This window comes from Alligator mississippiensis, chromosome 3 (assembly GCF_030867095.1).
Source record: "Alligator mississippiensis isolate rAllMis1 chromosome 3, rAllMis1, whole genome shotgun sequence".
In the NCBI taxonomy this organism is placed as follows: Eukaryota; Metazoa; Chordata; order Crocodylia; family Alligatoridae; genus Alligator; species Alligator mississippiensis.
This window is the reverse complement of record NC_081826.1, coordinates 165,975,319-165,995,627: the sequence shown is the minus strand read 5'-3', so window position 1 is coordinate 165,995,627 and position 20,309 is coordinate 165,975,319. Positions and strand designations below refer to the sequence as shown.

Here is a 20,309-nt window from a genome sequence, read left to right as displayed (position 1 = left end):
GCAGAGGGTAAGGGCATGTAGGGAGCAAGCCCAGCTGAAGGCCCAAACCCCAGGCCTGGAGCTGTCACTGTCCCATGACTGGGTCCCTTGATTCCAGCCTCACCCATTCCTCCCACTTCTAAACACTGCTCCCCGCCCACCCACACCCCCTTAGGAAGTTTCGATGAGTTGTTGTAGGGGTGGGGGTGGTGTGCTCTGACCTAGCCTTTGACAGCTCATCAAAACTCCCCATGTGGCCGTCAGGCCCAAATAATTGCCTACCCCTTGTCTAAGTCATAAAATCATAGAAAAGCAGGGCTGGAAGGGACCTCAGGAGGTCAGGAACCTTTTCAAGCTGTAGGCCAGAACAACCCTGCTCTGTTCTGACACAGGAAAGTGGCTTTGCCTGCACCGGGGCAAGAAAGCTGGGAGCTGCATCTGTGCTGCCATTGCTGCTGCTTCCTGCTCCCCTGCCTTCTCTTCCTACTTCCCAGATGCAGCACAAGTGCAGCTTCCAGCTTCCTGACCTGGACACAGCTCTCTGTCTGTCGGAACCTGCACCCATGCTGCCACCAGGAGGAGGGGAAGCAGGGGAGAAAAGTAGTAGCCCAGGTGTGGCTTCCAACTGCTCAGCTTTGATGCAGCTCCTCCTTGCCCAGTTCCAGCACAGGTGCCCTTGGGCTCAGCAGACTGAATCCAGTGGTTCTGTGAGCCAAATCTGGCCCACGAGCCATAATGTTGCCGACCCCTGATCTAGTCTAATCCTCTACCCCCCGCTGCGGGGGGGTGGAACACGACACACACCTTGACAAAACCATGCCAGCCAAGGGTTTAAGGGTGGAAACTCCACAAACTTCCTAGATTCCAATGCTGCTCCAGGACTTAAGCACCGTCAAAGTCAGAAATTTCTTCCTAATCTTTTGCTCCCTGATCTTCTAAGTATCAAAGTCAAATCATGACCTTTCTGTAGTTTCCTGGATCTTTCTTCCCTTTCTTAAAATTGAACACTGAATTTCCCCTTTTCCAATCATCTAAGACTCTACCTGACATCAACAAGCCCTGAAAAATAATAGCCAATAGCTCTGAAATTATCTCAGACAATACCCAATACTCTAACATGTATCCTTCCTGACCTATCTCAAGACCTGTAATTCCACACCAGAGGGACAGGGGATCTAATCCTCCACTGCTTTGTACTTTTTCACCTGTGTAAAATGAATCTGTAAGTTGCATGGGAAACACTACATGCCCGATTTCCCTGTGACCTGTGCAGGCATTTGTACCAATTTAAAGAAAATACAAAGTGGTTGTAAAATGTGAGCCCAGTCATAGGTATTATGTTTTATGTGCTCTCTGACCTAATGTAAATGACTTCAGAGCAATGGAAAATCAGTGCTGGCTTTATGATTTAGTACTGTTTTAAATCTGTGAAAATTTAAGTGGCTGCATAGCGTGCAAGACATAGGAGAGTCAGAGCCCTTGTTTATTTTATCTATGTTTCTCTTCTGTGGGTATCAGTATGAAATTTCTTTCGTTTTAGAACTATTTTTTGCGGTGGACTGTTTAAACAGTTGAAACTCTCTACTCATTGGCTGGATTTGTTTTTGTTTGTTGTTGAGATACTCCTGTTTCATTGCGTTGTTTGCACAGCAATTGATAAGTGTTTTGTTTACAATAACCCCTAGCTGCATGTTCACATTTCTTGGATTCCCTGCAACATCTGCCCAATTTGATGGGGTTTTTAATGAAGAATTGTTCTGCCTTATGACCATCTGGCATGTATAAGGAATAATCCCTGATACTGGGAATTTTTCAATGAGATGGTTTCTCAAATTGCCTCCCAAAGCTTAGGACTCCCTTTGCATCCCAAGCACATTTCTCGAGTGCAGGAGTTTTCAACCTTTTTTAACAAGTGTTCCCCTTCTGGTGGTGGCAGCTGGATGCAGGGGGGTGGGGCTCGCATGTGGCTGCCGCCTCCGCCACCCACTACCCCGTGCTACCACTGCCACCCACCACCCTGCACCACCACCAGACCCCACTTTCCCATGGCTAGTTGCACTGCGGCTTCACGGGCTGCTGATGGGCCTCATGCCCGGCCAATTGCGTGTCACCCGGCAGCAGCCCATGGAACCGCCGGCTGGGCAACACCTGTATAGCCTGCAGAGGGGCGCTGCTGACTTTGCTCCCCTCGCCCTGCTCCTTGGTGGTGGTGGCATAGGGTGGTAGATGACACCATGGGGTGGTGGGTGGCATTGTTGGCTGCCGCTTGTGAGCCTCCCCACCCCACATCCATCCACAGAGGGATGCCACTGCCCTTGCCCCCCCACCGCCTTGCTCCATCTCTGCCTGCTTGTGTGTACCCCCTATCACCTTTCCAAGTACCCCTATGGGTATGCGTACCCCTGGTTGACAACCCCTGCTCTAGTGCAGAAAGCCAAAATTTGAAATGAAATAAGCTGGACAAGGCACTGTCTTTTTTTTTTTCTCTATATGTGTTAGTACAACACCTCTCACAGTGGGGTCTTGATCACTGATTGAGGGTCATAGCCACTATCATCATACAAATAATTACCCTCAATATTGCCTTTTGATCTCATTCGAATCTGTAACAACTCTACACATCTCAGCCAGCTTGTAATGTAGTAACTTTCTGTACTTTGCCCTCCAGGCTAAGCTGTCCTATCCTTGTGATAGACAGGACAGCTAAGACAGAAGGAGCTTTCCAGACAAAGGGAAAGTCTTTGCCCGAACTATTACAAAACTCTTCTTTCTCAGCATGTATTACATTTCCAGTTCATTTGCCCTCCTGAAATCAAAATGACTGGCATAAAAAGACTGATCAGAGCATGTGCTGCATATGGAGTAAAGGACCTTTTCTATTTTCCCAGCATACTTACTATAGTTTATTTTATATTAAATAAAATATTTTGCTCTGAACCACAGGCCTTACATTTTTTTTTTGTTCTATGTTTATCTTGGTTGTTATAGTTTGTCAAAGAAGCACTAATGGTAGGCTTTTACTGATATCATTTTAAATGATTTGGCCAGATATTTAGAGCAATGTAAATTTAGAGCCGATGTTTATTGAAGTTATTTATTGTAGAAACATTTATTTTTCCAGATGTCGATGAATGTGCTGTTGGCTCAGACTGTGATGAGCATGCTTCTTGCCTTAATACAAATGGCTCCTATGTGTGTACTTGCATCCCTCCCTATACAGGAGATGGTAAAAAGTGCAAAGGTAAGGGAATAAGCTTTTAATCTACTTGGAGATGGGAAACAAGATGTACTTGCTTTTTGAGGAATAAGCACTTCCTTTGGATGCAGTGAGGACAGTTGGAAGAGATCCCTTTTTCTCGCAGTTGAGTGTATTGACTCTGGAACTTGAAAACCCTCATTGTTATTTTTACAATATCGTTCTTCAGGGTAGAAGAACTGCACTTTGAAATGTCCATAGAAAAAATACTTCAATGTAGGCACCTGACAGTGTAGACAACTAATCTTTGCTGAATTTCCAAATTTTGACCTAACACATGCATGCACAAATGGTAAGACTTTGTCAGAGCTGGAAATAGCTCACCTGACTTGCAGTCCCTTGCCTTACATACTGGACTATACTGCTGCCTCTCAAGTGAAAAATGTGTTTGGAGTTGGCAGAGAATATGAATGCAGCCCCACTCTAAGAGACCCAACTGCACTGAATTTAGTTCAGTCACAGCAGTTGGCAGGAGATACCACTTCAGCACTTCACCAAAAGTAGAAAAAGATGACTGAGGAGGGGCTTAAAATACTGATGCATGTTTCCCACACTTTCCTATTTTCCTATTTTCACAAAATGTCTGAACAAATGACACACAACTTCGTAAGCATGATCTCAGGGGTGTCAAACATGTGGCCTACAGGGCTCCTAGAAGGGATAGGAATTTGGGGTGGAGCCCACTGCCAAAAAATCTGGGGTATGGAACCCTGTTGGGGACGCATTTCAGTGGTGGAATGAGTGAGGTGACACCATTTGTCCCATCACTAGAGATAAGTCTGGATCCAGCTGTGAAGTCCTACAATCTGGATCCAGCCCACAAGAAGCCCAATAGTTCAGATCTAGCCCAGGGGGCCAAACCAGTTTGACACTCCTGCACTAATGGACAGTGAAGCCATGAAACCTGCTATTAATTCATGTCTGCCTCTTCAGAGCCAGTAAAATGCAAGAATCCAGGAAATCCTGAAAATGGTCATTCTTATGGAGAAGATTACAGTGTTGGGGGTGAAGTTACTTTCTCCTGTGAGGAAGGTTTCCAACTGAGAGGACTAAGTAGAGTCAGGTGTTTGGCAACTGGAGTGTGGAGCCATATGATACCCTCTTGTGAAGGTAGTGTCCTTCTGCTGTATGTTTATTGTGGTGTGCATCATTATACCCACCAGATATAAAAAGCAAATTGGACAATAGGTATTACAATATAGCGGAGGCAAAGAAGAGATCTAAATGGTTTTCTTTATAGAGAAGGATTAACTATGGGAGGAGTCCCCTCCACACCAGGCCCAGGGATTGCAGTACAATCCCAGTTGTCCACCTCAAAATAATCAAAACTCTTGATGCGCTGAAAGTGGCCCATGTCCCCAGAAAAGCTGCATCGACCTTCTTATCCAAAACGGAGCCCTGAGCACTTTTTCACCTGTTTTGACCCAAGCCCCCATAGCACCCCTGATAATTCTATGGCCCAGTGGCCTTCCAGTACAAGGTTTTTCTATCAGTGTTTCACCATGACCTAAGGCATCTCTTGAGTGACAGGAAGTATCTGCAACCTTGTCCTCCTCTGCTTCAACATCTCCTAAGGCTAAGCGTTTTTTAAATATTGTTTGGAAATGCTTTTATTTGAAAGGATACTGACCAATTAAATTTGATGCCAAATATAAATGTGTGTGCACGTACACACACTTGTGCGAGTATGCATCTATATGTATGCATATATATTGATTCTTATATTACAATAAAGACATAACTTGAAAGAAAATATGATATGTCCAAGAATTTATGAGTAGCACTACAGCAAAGTCAGTTGCCACTGAAAGGAAATTTGCACTCTCTTTACCCAGGCAAGAACCTTCTCTGACCTCAGTGAAAGCACCTACACATGTGTGTGCCCATTTTTTGTGGCAAATTGGATGTTTTTGTCTGAAAAGGTCCTTGATGTGCTCTCTAAACACATATCTTTGATTTTATCTCTTTCAAGCCATATCCTGTGGGAGACCCATTATTCCAAAGAATGGTACTATTGAGGGCTCAAATTTTACTTATGGAAGTAAAGTTCTATACAGGTAGGTAGACTTAACTGTGTTTGGAGCAATACACTAATAATTAGCAGTCTCGCAGCAAATGAGAAAAAAATAATGGAAAAAAGTATAATTGAGAAAAAAATAGAAACTGGATTTAAAACTGGATTGAATAGGAGAAAAATTGAACTGCACTGTTGGGAAAAAAATAAAGGAACAAAGAGCGGACTCTACTCACAAACTCTCCCATTCACACTTTTGTGGATTTCACAAAAGTGTTCAATAACACATTTTTTTAATAATATGAAAGTTAGGAAATGGGTATTGCACTGTCATGGTCTGTGTAGAAGCTGTATACTCAACATCTCAGCAACATAAAGTTGTTTCAGTGTCTTCCTCATGTTTATTTATTTAGTTATATGTGTCAGTGTCTTGTAAACCTATTCCCACACCAGGATTTCACTTTGCTGGATGGTTTATAGATACAGCATATGAAAGTTCACTGCCCCAAAAGCTTTATAATGTAAGGCAACACGCAAGAGAGAGATATGGACAAGCATAGAAAGGGAGCTCGCAAGAAACAAGGAGACCATATATGTTAGTAGGTTAGGCAGCAGTCTCAATGCATCAGCTGCCCAGTGATTTCCAACTATTTTATAGGCATCGCTGGAAAAACGGAGTTTGAAAAAGAATTCAAATTCACAAAATAAAAGGTATCATAATACAGAAATCACTGTAAAGTGGGAAATGCTGCATGGTTAAGGGTGTCTACCTTACTACTGTAAAATCAGGATGCTAATCATGTAGATTTGGGTACCAAAACTGAAGATATTGTCAAATTGTGAAAAATGTCTGAATTAGAGTCAATGTAAAGTGTTCCATTTTCCCAGTGACACAATGGGGTTATTTTTTCAACGAATGCTTCTTGTTGGTCATTGTGCAATACCAAATGAAAATCACCATATTAGGTTAAGAACTGTTATGTCCCTACTGCCTATAAGGGTATAATTCTATCCTATCAGTGGTGTGGGGTTTTGAGGACATATGCAAAGAACGCACTAGTTAAAAGGCTGAAGCCATTAGGTTTCCCTGTGTTCTTTTCCTTTGCATGTCATTCAGAAAAATGCCTACAAGGGGTAAAATTTTCAGAAGTATCTAAATTAAATAAGCTCCTGAATCCCTTTTACAAAAGTGACTTCGTTTTTCAATAAGAGGCTCCTAAGTATCTATGTCACTTTGACTCCCAACTGTCTAAGTTTTAAAAATGTATTAAGAAGGGGCTCATAGGGAGCCATCTAGATGTTCACTGGAGTATGGGGAAGTTACTGTACTTACAGCATAAACAAATCGTGGGCCTACGAACTCCACCTTACATTTCTGAGAAAGTTGAAGTTGGAGCCATACATTTTGGTTTGCATAAAACTGATGAAAATTTGACTCTTGACCAATAAAGTTCTATCCCCTATGAATTTTTCAGTGCCAGGGGGTGGGCAATGGAGCAAGGAAAGGGTTAGTAAAGCAGAGTCCTAAGCAAATAAAATGTATGCATGTGTTAGTGATTTTTTGTTCTTTTCTTACAGATGTAATGTAGGATATAATCTAGTGGGTGAAAAAGAAACATTGTGCCTGGCTCACGGCGCTTGGAATCGTTCTCCTCCCTCTTGTAAAATAGTAACGTGCCCCAGTCCACAGGACATAAACAATGGAAAATACGTGCTGGCTGGCACAGCATACCTTTCTACTGTATCCTACACATGTCACAGTGGATACAGGTAAAAGTGGCAAAATAACCAAGTTATACTCTAAGAAAGGAGAGTGTGTTAAACACAAATTGTTACTGCAAAATCACATGTGGGATGAAATTTATGAATTCTCAATAAAGCAAAATACTTAAGGATTTGAGATACTTTCCATGTTTTATACAAAATCCCAACAGTCTGGAAAAGACTTCTCAGGTGTTTCATTAATATTTATTATGTTCTCTCTATAAGCAAGCTCTAACACATTTTTCTGACATATGGATATTGACCCAGAGTTTTTATTTACCCTTACTGGTTGCTGTGTCCTTAATTACATTTCACTGCTCACACAAGATTATCTTTGTTGTGCTCTTAAGCTGCTGACAGAAGGAGCTTCTATAATTTAAAGCATTGTGGGGGTCAACCTTTTTGACAGCAGTGCTATAAATTAGGCCTACATCCTCTCTGAGTGCCATTCTGATGCCCTTCCCATTTCTGCTCTGCTTTCTGCTTCCTTCCCTAGCTGCACCATGTTGCCTGTTCCCACTCTGATCTGCCACGTGCCACACAGACTGCCTGTGCTACTTGTGGCACATGTGCCATAATTGGTCACCTCTGGCTTAAAGTGTCCTACAAAGCCATTTTAATAAATGAACAAAGCTGTGCAGTAAAGACTCATCTGATGTTTTTATTTTCCTTGACTATATTGCTCAAGCATGGCATAAATGAATATTTGGGAATCAGTTAAAATTAATAAATAGAAAAAAAAGAAATAGCCATAAGCATAATTTCCAATCCTTAATATCTGTCTATTGTAGTCATATGCAAAATATCATGTACACTTACATACATAGATACTCAGGGCTGATTTTCCCCTTACACAGTTCCCCCTGGTGCAGTCATTTACATCTTGTAAAATATGTGCAAATAGGTGCAAGTGACATCAGTGGTGTAAGATGATAGAGCTTAAATACAGCTTTCTGTTCACATTTAATGTGAAGCTACAGGGCAGGGTAGAACCATGCCATACACATACAGTAAAGGTTTGGTCTTCCACTCCTAAGTTACACATAAACCTCACTGGGGTGAATGGAAGTTTTGTCTATGACTGCTTAGTCAGGCCAAACAGGTTGTGTAGATTGTGGTGTCTCTCATACACAGAATCCATTCCATGAAAAAGGCCATTACAGTTACAAAGGCCAGTTCAATTTTAAATGGGTACCATGGAAGTATTTTGAAGGTGCTTTTGTAGAGTAGGGGAATTAATTATTTTTATATAAAGCCTAAACTAGGTGTTTGAGAGGTAAAATCCACCATCCTCTTGTCTGGCCACCACTCAAGCCAGTAATCCATTATGAAGTTTTTTTCCCCCCAAATCAGCTAAAATACAGTATCTTCCATGTTTCAGGGATCTGTTTCATTGCCATGTTAATCTGAGACAAAAGGAATACAAAACTCTAAAACTCTTGGTTGAGAGGTTATACCTTTTATCTGCATATCAAAGAGCAACTTACACAAAGGAACTCTCAGGGACCCAGGGAAATACACGTCCATCTTCAGTTTTCCCTGTGCAAAATGAAGTTTATTTTCTACCCAAGGGGACTTTTACAATCTTTGATTTCTCCTCACCCAAAAGAAGGGCGCATGTGCTCAAAAGCTTGCAAAGAAATTTTAAAAATTGCTGTTTTCTAGTTGGTCTAATAAAAGGTATCACCTCTGAACCAAAAGTTTTAAAGTTTTGTATTCCTCTTGTCTCAGACCAACATGGCTACAAAACAGATCCCTTGGTACAGTAAATGTATTCTGTCAAGCTTCTCCTGAAATATTTCTGATTGCCCCTTATTGCTGGTAGGGTTTAGCAGTGTTTTTTGTGAATAGAAAAGTGGAATTCTGGCCTAGCTGAAGTTACTGGCTAAGGGTGGAAACAATGTTGCTTTGCACTGCTATGAAAATGTTTACAGTGGCACAAAGGCCAAGCAAACAAACCCAAATTCCCAAAATTCCACTTAACTGCAGCAGTTGTCTATTTGGTTTATAGCAGGAGAACATGGTCATACCAGAGCTGCCCACTCTCTCCAGCTGCCCTGAGCAGGCAATTCTAGGCTTCAAGGGCCTGATCCTACACACCCCTACACCGACTCACAGGATTGGGCTCCTCAAGCCCTAAGGGTACCTGCCCAAGTTCCCCCATTTAGGATTTCCCAGGTACCCACTGACACTCTAGCATAATCCTGCAGCAAGGACTACTGATCAGCTGCAGGATCCATTGTCAGTCTCAGCCCCAGGACTGCCCCAGAGCCAGTTCCAGGCTACAGTGTAGTTCAAGGATTGCAGTCGATGATCAGCTGACTGATGGTCTCAGCCCTGGTCTCCCAGCCCTGGGGTTCAACACTGGGATGTGGTTTTGGGACTGCACTGGAGCTGGCTTTCCCCACTTGCAGAGACGCGCCCCAGAGATTCCCAAGGATGTGTCTGTAAGTAGGGAACATGTCGCCCATTGTTTCATAGGATCAATGGGCAGGACAACAGGCAACTTGTGTTTTGCCCAATAAAGCCGATCAGCAGTGGCAGGACACATGCCAGCATAGCTGATTTGCTTCATTTAAGAAAATCTGTTTATACCCTAAACTTCCCTTGACTTCTCTGGGTTCAGGATTTCACACAGAAAGTAACTGCAAAGAGCACCTTGCTTCTGCTTGCCAACATCCATGGTAAAGTTATAGCCTACTAATTTCCTTCATTTTTCTTAGTCTGCAGGGTCCCTCAGTACTTGTGTGTGAAGCTTCAGGGCGCTGGAACAGCACACCTCCCATCTGCAATATCATCTCTTGTAGATCCCCTCCTTCCATTAAAGATGCCACCATCAATGGGAATAACTTAACTTTTGGCAACAGAGTCACATATACGTGTAAGGAAGGGTATGTAGATTAACATTTCCAGAGCAATACCCTGATAAGTTGTCAAGCTAAGCAGGGGCTAGTAGTTTTCTCACTCGTAAGGTTGTTTGCCCAGATGCTGCATGCTGGTATCACCTGCTTTTTAAGAACGTAAGTTCTTATGGACTCAGTTTTATGAACACTTATTAATCAGCTGTTGATTCCTTTGTAACTCTTTGGAAATTAAATGTAATGGTTGGTTGTTGTGAACTAGCAAAAGTGTACATAGCACAACCAGCCCCTTTTATTCAGGCAGCACTCTTGTTAGATGCCACAACTGGCCTAGAGTTATCTTGACTGACTCTGAACTTGAATGGGAGAGTTACCATTAACCGCAGGCTGCTGAACACAGGGACATTGGTGATTTAGCAGGAGACACTGTTGCTCTGAGGGCATGTCTCCATGGCTTGCAGACCATTTTAGGGACCTCCATGGTGGAGCATGCCATTTTCACCCCACCCACGCTAACCTAGAATTGAGTGTAATATAGGCCAGGGGGAAAGGCATTCCATTTGTCAGGGGAAAAGGCTTTTTCCTGGCACAAACAAAGAGCTGTACAAATATTCAAGAGATTTCTTATGGAAGGGAACTGGCTCTTGTGCAAGAAGTTAGATGGGGTAACTATATGGAAGGTTCTCCTCCTCCCAATATAAACTGAACTGCTGTACATTTCTCTTGGTTGAGGAGGACATCTAATATCCCAGAATCATCTGGCCCCTTGATGGCCTGTCCTAGGGTGATCTGTCATGGAACCTGTGGGAACCCTGCCCTGAAAAAATTACCCCCACCTCTCACTCATCAGTTAAGTGGTGGGAGAGAGGGAATCTCCTGCAAGGGGAGATTTGGTTCCTCTGGCTGGAGAATGGCTTCTCTCTGTCACCAGTTAGCTGATTGGCAACAGGGGAGGAATTCTGTAGGGGGAACCCTTCCAGAATGGGTTCCTGCTGTGGCAGAATGCCCCTGCCTCACCCCATACCAGTCCAGGCTGACCTGGATCAGCCTGGAGCAGTGCAGATTGAAGCAGACTGCCATGCAGCTGAGTGCTCTCCCCTCTGCCCACACTCCTCCAAGTCAGCCCAGAGGAGTGTAAGGAGCAGGGGCTGTTCTCTTGTGGCAGAAATTGGGAAGGTTCCCAAGGTGGGAGAATGTCCCCCTTCCTTCCCGCCGCCCATCCCACCAGTCAGCTGGATTGGTAGGATGTAGGTGCATTTCACAGGCTTGGAACCTTCCCAGGACTATCTGTAGCAATAAATATCCATACGTGGCCATAGCCACCTTAGAACAGCACTGGGTGTGTGCCAATAAACATACCTAACAGAGAGCATAAAGTCCCCCATGTGTCTCTGAGATAGCTAATATGCCATCAGTTTTCAGGTATATCGTGTACTGAATGGTTGTGCTATGCCACACGGGTCACTATAGAGCAGTGATTTTCAATCAGGGTGCTGATCCAAACACTATGAACATGATAAACTCAGATTTCAAATAGGAAACCATAGCATTAAGAACATTCAGATCTGCTTTGGTCTTCCTGAGTTCTTTGCAACAGAAGAATTGTTCTAGTAATTCTTGTAAAAAAAATTTAAAAAAAAAAAAAGAAAACTAAAAGCTGTCATTTGCCCAGGGGTGCCTTGAGTCTAAAAGGGTTGAGAGCCACTGCTGTAAAGCGAGAGTTGGACCACAGGATGCTGCTGAAGGTGCCATGTGATAGAGCCAAGGTTAAGGTCCTGAAAGCACTTTTCATCCTCATATGAAAATGGCCAAATTCAAATATGAGTGTGTTAGATTCTGCCTGCCTTAATGTGTTTCTGTAGTTTAATTAAACATTCTCTCATCTTTCTGGCTTAAAACTGTTAGGTAATAATGTGGTGTGTTTCTATACTACATTTCAACACAAAGCAGGTTGCACTTCATTGGAGTCTAGTGTGGATCCTATCCAGACCCCAATTCTACAAAGGTGTTTGCACATGTTTAACTTTGCACACTGCAAGCAGTTCCACCAAAACAATAGTGATATCTTGTGCATATATAGTTAAGCATGCATATAAGTCTTTGCAAGTTGTGAGCCAAAGTTTACAAATCACTGCATTTATCTACTTATTGGAAAGAATTAAATAAATAAACAGTCCAAGCTGGAATCTTCAACATTACATGTAACCTGATTCAATTTAATCCTGTTTCTGAAATGTATGCAAGCCTTCTAAATAGGTCAGTAGAAATCATACTCTACCTGTATGGTAATGAGAGACTATATTACAGATTGGCAATTTTTATGCTGCTTTCCTGGAATCCCAAACGACAGCCTCTGAAAATAAATACCACAGATCAATGAAAGTACTTTTACAGATGTGGCCAGCACACTCAGTTTCAAGTCCACAGTTGCAAGGGTTCACTGGAGACTATTCCAGTGGTGAATTTTTATCCTCTTTCTGTATGAGCACACCACAGAAAAACTAAGACTTTTAAACAAACATAAAAACATGGACAACATGTTATATATTTAAACAGCTGGAGGTTTAATGAGCCAGTTGGCGTCAGGACTATTGGTTGTGAGTAAATCCCAGAGACTGCTTAGCTATATGTAACTGTAATACTGTTCACTTGCCACACATTAAGCTTGTGTGTTTGTGAAGGTTTAGAAATACATTTCACTCGTATTTGTTAATACATTTAATTTTATAGGTACTGGCATTTTCTTAGAGAGAAGGCATTACCAAATGCCCATTAACCACACTGGTATTTCCAGTTAACTAATGTAGGAGTCTGTACTGGTACCCGTTTCCATAATATCTGGCATATTCATACATCAGTGTGATTAGTATAAGAACTCTAGGGGTCTGTGTGGAGTTTTCAGTTCTCCTTCCTTCCCCAGGCATAAGAATCTCTGCTTGGCAGTAGAGATTGTTTGTTTGGTTGACTTCTATTTTTGGAGCTAGGAAAGAGTGATTTTTGGTGGAAGTGTTATTTGGCTTGTAGTGGAAAGTGTCACCAAAGTGAGAGATCTGCCAATGTGAGCTGATGGCCATATTATCTAACCTATCTGTCAATAGATAACCACTATTCAGGATGCTGTATTTCCTCCCAAAATGCAGCAGTATCTAAACCATGAACAAGCACATTAATTTTCATGGCTGTGCTTAGCATGGATTCTATTAAGGATTCTATCCCTTGCTTTCCCTGGGTTCTGGGAAGTTGTATTTCTAGTGTTTTAACACTTTGGTTATCAGCTTAACTATGAACATTGTTGGCCTTTGTCTGATCCACAGTTACACGTTAGTTGGCCCTGAAACTGTAGAATGTTTAGCCAGCGGTGAGTGGAACATGAGTCACCAACAGTGTTTGGCTGTTTCCTGTGATGAACCTCCCCATGTGGAACACGCTTCACCCGAAAGTGCTCACCGGTTGTTTGGAGATATCGCTTATTACTACTGTGCAGATGGCTACAGCTTGGCAGCCAATTCCCAGCTGCTTTGCAATGCACAGGGGAAGTGGGTGCCACCTGATGGCATGGAGATGCCTCACTGCATAGCTGATTTTTGTGAGAAGCCACCTGCAGTGTCATACAGCATCCTGGAATCCATTAACAAAGCAAAATTTGCTGCTGGCTCAGTCGTGAGCTTCAAATGCATGGAAGGCTTTGTCTTAAACACTTCTGCCAAGATCGAGTGCATTCGAGGTGGCCAGTGGAATCCTTCTCCTTTGAGTATCCAGTGCATCCCGGTTCGCTGTGGAGAACCACCAGGCATTAGCAATGGCTACGCAAGTGGAACCAACTACAGTTTTGGGGCAGTAGTGGCTTACAGTTGCAACAAAGGATTTTATATCAAAGGAGAGAAGAAAAGGACATGTGAAGCCACAGGCAGCTGGAGCGGCAGCTTGCCCACCTGCCACCCGGTATCTTGTGGAGAACCACCCAACCTTGAAAACGGATTTATTAAGGTACAGTAAGAGCTTTCCCAGTCGCATTCTGCATGAGCAAGGTTTACCTGTCTTAATGATACCCAGTGTTCCCCCCACCCCCATCCTATTAAAGTTAAATAAGGATGTAACCAGGGTCACCAGGCAGCAAGATGGGGTGGGAGTAGACAGCCTTGCAACAACATCAGGCTGCTTAGAAGGAGGAACAGATTAATTGAGATTCTGTTTAGGAAGAAGGGTTTGATAACTGCTTGTCATAGCATCTTCTGTGATTTCCTGAATGTCTTGCCAAACATTTCTTTTCCTCAGCAGATGAGCAGCTTCCTGCTGCTGCCTAGTACTTTATCAACTGCTGGAGCTAGCTCACATACCTTGATGTTTCTGTGCCTGCTACTAAAATGATCTGATTTTAAATCAATAAATTATAACAAGAAAATATTACCCTTCTGGAGGTGCACACAGTTTCCTAGTGAGAACAGAGGCACATGCAGTTTCCTAGTGAGAGCTGAGTTTGCCCTTTAAGTTAAATTTTAAGTTAAAACAAAAGATGCCACCAGACCCTAACATCACCGTCGCAGCCAAAAGGCATGATGACTGCCTTACATAGTCATTATACTCTGTACTCAGCTTATTGTACGGTTGTACTCTGATGTACAGCACTGCTTTCATGATAAAATCTTCATCTTTACTGTAAAGATTTAAATTTGTTTTTAAGTTTTTTTTTCCTCTGAACTGTTTGAGAGTATAGGATTTCTCATCCTCCTAGATTTCTCACTACATATTACTCTGTCTGCTGTGAATTATTTTTAACTGCATCTTAATTCTTACAGGAATTGCCAACAGTAACATAAACTTTTTGTGCTACGAATCCTACGCAAAGATATCCCACAATCTGTGCACTACTCTGATGTCTTCAGCTTATATTGCTCTTTTTACACTTTTTCCCATTTAGAGACCCATTTTCCAATGCATAAGTTGTTGCTGACCCTGCAAAATCTGCATGGGCCCCAAATGCAGCAAAGAACCTGTAAATGTACATCCAGAGTAGTTAAGGAAGCAGAAAAAAGGGGTGATGGCATTCATCATGTTGCTGCATGTACATGTACTACTTCTGCATAACAAATAGTCTTTTATCTGCTCAGATGAGGAGTTTGCAAACACACATATGAAGAATACACACAAGTGCTGCAAATGATTTTTTATCTCTGTAAATCTGTTGAAACGGATGGAAATTAGGCTGGAGTGGGAACAAATCTCTCTTCACAGTTGAGGCTTCAGTAATTAGCTACAGGAAGAGTGGGAAGGATGCATCAAAACTCCAAGAGTAAAATCTCACAACCTGAAAATGCTGGTTGCAGTGTTACTTTCCCTGTAGCTTAGTAACCATCATGTAGAGATCATAAAAACAGTGCTCAGGACTATACACTTATGTATGGAAAAAACTGGTCTGACAATGGCAAGACAGTTCTGTTATGAACAGGACAGGGAACACATTGTATCTAGAACCATTTTAACTGCTTCTCTAAAGGTAACAAATGCTTGGTTGTTTTCAAGCCTGCTGCAGGGGACAGCTAAATGGGCTGAAAATACTCAATTCTTTCTCTAGTGACCTCTCATTTCATTTTCGTTCTGTTACTATCATCATACTGAAAAACAGTAATATATAAGTAAGAGTGGCATTATTTATAAAATTCTCCAAGTAGTCCTTTCTTGCAATCTCATGTTAGTGCAAGATAAAGCTTTAAGCTAAAGAGCCACATCAGTTGCAAGCTGTTCTGTAGCACAGTGGAGGCCAATCTTTTTGGCAGGTGTGCCACAAATTGGCCCCACACCCTATCCAAGTACTTCTCTGATCACCTTCCCCTGCCTGGTCTGTTGTTCTGCTTTCTCTTTCCTGCCTTGTGTTTCCTGCTTAGTCTGCTTTTCAGGTTTCTGCTCCCTGCCCTATCTGCTGCTGTGCTGCCTGTCCCTTCCCCAGTCTGCCTAGTCACACAAAAAGAGGCTGCCTGTGCCATTTCTGGTATACTGGTCGCCACCCCTGCTCTAGCTACTCCTAGCTTCTTGCTGCTCTTTTTTCTTCTTGTGTACAGATCTTTTTTCATTTATGTGGAATGGGGAGAGGAAAGTAGGGAAAATATTTTCTAGCTTTACACTTTTTAGAACTGAATGTTTTACCATTGCATTCAATACAAATTCACTGACTTCAAAGAGAGGTAGTCAGCTGTCCTAGTCTGAAGCCAGGCAGAAGGCAGGGTAGAATTATATCTCTAATTCAGAGATCCAAAAGTTTTTTTGAGCTACAAATTATTTCATCAGATGTAATGTACTGTAATATAATAGCATCTATCAAAGTGAGCAGTTGCTCATAAAAGCTTATGCCTCTCTAAATTAATTAATCTATAAGGTGTAACTTTACCGTGCCTTCTGCCTGATTTCAGAGTACAAGTAAAGGCAGAGTTTGCTCACATATTTCCAAAGCAGGCATTAATTTCTTTGGAATCCATCAGTCTGTCTTGTATCTGACCAAGTATAAGATACAGAGACAAAAATAATAAAATCAAATGGGTTATGCCAAGGTTGTAAATCTCTGTCGTGTATCTTTGCCTCATCTGTTTTGCAGGACACAACTGGATATGTCTTTGAAAATCAAGTGAATTATCAGTGCCATGCTGGCTACAAGTTAGTTGGAAGCTCAGTGGCTGTCTGCCAATCCAATCGCCAGTGGTATAGTGAATCACTTCCTTCCTGCGTTACTCTTAGTTGTGGGAAACCCCCACCGATCCAGCATGGACACACCAACGGAGAAAGTTTTGATGTGGGATCCAAGGTTGAGTTTTTCTGTGATGAGGGCTACAAACTGTCTGGAGATACCTCCTGGACATGCCAGAAGTCTGGGAAATGGAGCAAAAAGCAAAACCCAAAGTGCATGCTGGCAAAGTGTCCAGAACCACCATTGCTTGAAAACCAGCTGGTCTTGAAAGAGATGGTTAACCAAGTAGGGGTTGTACAGTTTTCCTGTAGGGAGGGCTATGAACTGCATGGTTCCTCTGTGCTGAAATGTTTGCAGTCACAACAATGGAATGATTCGTTTCCTGTCTGCAAAGTTGTGCTATGCCGTAGGCCTCCATACATTCCCTTTGGTGAACCTTTGGCATCGCCCCTTCATTTTGGTAGCACTGTGAAGTATGTCTGCACAGATGGCTTTTTATTGAAAGGAGAAGCTACAGTCAGATGCCAAGCTAATGGCTCCTGGAGCATGCCATTCCCGGAATGTATCCCAGTGGAATGCCCCCAACCTGAAGAAATCCAGAATGGCATTGTGGATGTGCAGGGTCTTACATATCTTAGTACAGCACTGTATACTTGTAAACCAGGCTTTGAACTACTGGGAAACACAACTATTCTCTGTGGAGAAGATGGTCGTTGGTTAGGTGGAAAGCCTTCTTGCAACCCTATTGAATGCCCAGCACCTAAGGAGATATTCCATGGCAAGTATTCATACACAAACTTTCATTATGGGGAAACTGTTACGTACTCGTGTGACAGAGGATTCCAGCTCAAAGGGCCGAATGCACTACACTGTTTAGAGACAGGAGAGTGGGATGCTGACATTCCTTCCTGTAAAGCTATAAACTGCCATCCCCCTCAGCCCATCGAGAATGGCTTTGTGGAAGGTGCAGATTACAGCTATGGTGCCATGGTAATCTATAGCTGCATCCCAGGATTCCAGCTGGCTGGTCTTGCCATGCAGACCTGTGAAGAGACAGGATGGTCTAGCTTTACTCCGGCATGCCTGCCAACAGACTGCGGCCTACCTCCCCACATTGACTTTGGGGAATATGCACAGATTAGAAGTAAGGAGAGACATTTTAACCAAGAAGACATGCTCCTTACTGAGAGCCCTCCTCTAGCCCACACATTAGCTGCAGGTGCCTGGAAGAATAGAAGAATGTCTCAGAAGGAAACTAATTCAGTACAGTCGTCAAACTTTTTATATGGAACCATGATTTTGTACACATGCTACTCTGGTTATGAGCTGTTGGGAAACTCCATTCTCACTTGCCAGGAGGATGGGACCTGGAATGGAACTGCCCCAATGTGCATATCCATAGAGTGCCACTTGCTGTCCCCTCCAGAGAATGGCTTTTTGCATTTTACAGAGAATACGCTCGGTAGTACAGTGCACTATACCTGTAACCCAGGGTATAAACTTATTGGCTCCAACACAAGGCTGTGTTTGCCTAATAGACGGTGGAGTAGTGCTCCTCCATTTTGCGAAGCGATATCATGTAGCATGCCTAACAAACTCATGAATGGAAGTATAAAAGGAGAGAACTACACTTATGGGCACACCGTGCATTATGAATGCAATTCTGGATACCAGTTAAGCGGCTCAGCCAAAAGAACATGCCAGGAAAACCAGACATGGGATGGGAATGAGCCTATTTGTGTTCCCATTTCCTGTGGCCAGCCACCAGCTTTAGAGAATGGCAGAGTGACTGGAGAAGAATACACATTTCAAAAGCGAACTGAGTACCTGTGTCACAAAGGGTTCCTGCTGGATGGGGACAGAAGTAGAGTTTGCCTTGCAAATGGTAGCTGGAGTGGAATTACTCCAGTTTGTAAAGCTATCAGGTGTGCACTGCCTCCACCTCTTCCCAATGGGACAATTACTGGATCAGAATATGCCTTTGGGAAGGAGGTTCATTATCACTGCAATGAAGGCTACATATTGCATGGAGCATCCATCTTCACCTGTCAACTGGATGGCACCTGGGATGGGGAGGCTCCATTCTGTGAGCCAGTCAACTGCGGCCCTCCAGAGGACCTCTCTCATGGCTTTCTGAATGGGTCAGACTTTAGCTATGGGGAATTCATACAGTATGTGTGCTTCAAAGGTTACCAGTTACATGGAGATTCACAGCGGCAGTGTTTGTCCAATGGCTCTTGGAGTGGGAGCCTCCCTTCTTGCCAGCTCTGTGTATGCCCAATGCCACAGATCCAGAACGGGATTGTTATTGGGAAAGACTTCAGCTGTGGGAAAAGTGCACAGTTCCAGTGTCTAGAGGGCTTCAAGCTGCTTGGGCCTTCTGAGATCTCCTGCAAGGCAGCTGACAAATGGAGCTCGGGTTTTCCACGCTGTGGGCAGATCACATGTGGCTCCCCACCCACCATCCCCAATGCTTACATCAATGGGAGCAGCTCTACGCATGAGAACACAGTCACCTATAACTGTGTACCTGGCTTTACCATGCAAGGGAATCCAGAGCTGACTTGTACCGAGGATGGTGTTTGGAGAGAGCCGCATCCTCAGTGTGAGCTACTGACATGTGGACCCCCGCCATCCATTCCAAATGCTGTAGCTGTTGGAGAGGCACACACCTATGGAAGCAAAGTCCAATACAGGTATGAAGCTGAAATTATATTTCCATCTAATAACTGGAGGACAAAAATGGTATATATAAAGCAAATATATACATAGTTTAACAAACAGTTTTTAAAATACATAGAAAAGTGATGGAGAAAACTTCACAGTCATTGACACACGACACATATAGCCTTCTTGTGACCCTCTTCTTCCACTGTAGTGGAAGACTTTAGACCAGAAACAGATGTGGCCTTTGTGCTGCTATAAACATTTTTATGGCAGCACAAAATCCAAGGAAACAAATATTCATGCTCCTTATCATGTGGCCACGACAAAAGGTGTATTCCCCCATTTACAGAGGTTCCCCCATTTGCAAAGGCGTGCCTTGAGTTGGGGCACAGCAGCACAATACATGTGCCTGAGGAATCCCCTGCCAAGGGATTCCCAGGACACACCTCTGAAAGTAAAGGAACCTGGGCAGGTGCTCCTGGGGCTTCAGGGGCTCCCGCATATGCAGACCCATCCTGGCACAGCTGATCTTGCTCCAAGGGTGGCATGTCTTTATGGCCTTAATGCTGCAAGCACATAGCGCACCATGCACTGAAACAGTGAATAGATATGCACTCATGTTAAACTTACTAAGGTGCAGGTCCAGGTTTAATGTGGCAGTTTCCAGAATGTTTTCGCTTTGTGACTGTGTTTCTGTGATGGGAGAGTGAATTTCTTGGCAGAGGCATAATGAAAAGGCAATGAGAGTGGTTAATGTGAAGCATGAAAGGGACAGCTTGTGAATGAAAGTACCTGAACTTCATGACTTTAAGGGTTTACATGCATGGATTTTCACTTAAGCTCTCTTAACTGCAAGGAATAGGGAGGGGAGGTAGTGTGTGTACATGCATATATATGTGTGCTTATATTGACAAACCCACAGAGCACCAAATTTTTCCCCATCCACTTGGATTGTACTTGGTGTTGGACTTGTATGGGGTACAGCATATCTTGCTTTAAGTCACTTACTGATGCCTAAACTTGGTGCCAGCTCAAGATTTGTCCCATCTCTGATGCAAATGAGATCAGTTTAAGAGCTGCCCTTGCCTGAAA

General features: G+C 43.1%; 1 protein-coding gene across 4 annotated transcripts in view; it reads left to right on the top strand.

Annotated features, from left to right (window-relative positions):
- The window catches only part of SVEP1 (sushi, von Willebrand factor type A, EGF and pentraxin domain containing 1), a 182,694-nt gene that overhangs the window by 125,823 nt on the left and 36,562 nt on the right, over positions 1–20,309 (top strand). For 3 of the 4 annotated variants that reach the window (XM_059724628.1, XM_059724630.1, XM_019490659.2), the window contains 7 exons: positions 3,101–3,220; positions 4,169–4,345; positions 5,208–5,292; positions 6,828–7,019; positions 9,737–9,904; positions 13,189–13,861; positions 16,461–19,246. In XM_059724628.1, coding sequence (XP_059580611.1) covers positions 3,101–3,220; positions 4,169–4,345; positions 5,208–5,292; positions 6,828–7,019; positions 9,737–9,904; positions 13,189–13,861; positions 16,461–19,246 — 4,201 coding nt within the window. The remainder of the gene's footprint in view (positions 1–3,100; positions 3,221–4,168; positions 4,346–5,207; positions 5,293–6,827; positions 7,020–9,736; positions 9,905–13,188; positions 13,862–16,460; positions 19,247–20,309) is intronic. The other variant, XM_059724629.1, reaches the window with a different exon arrangement.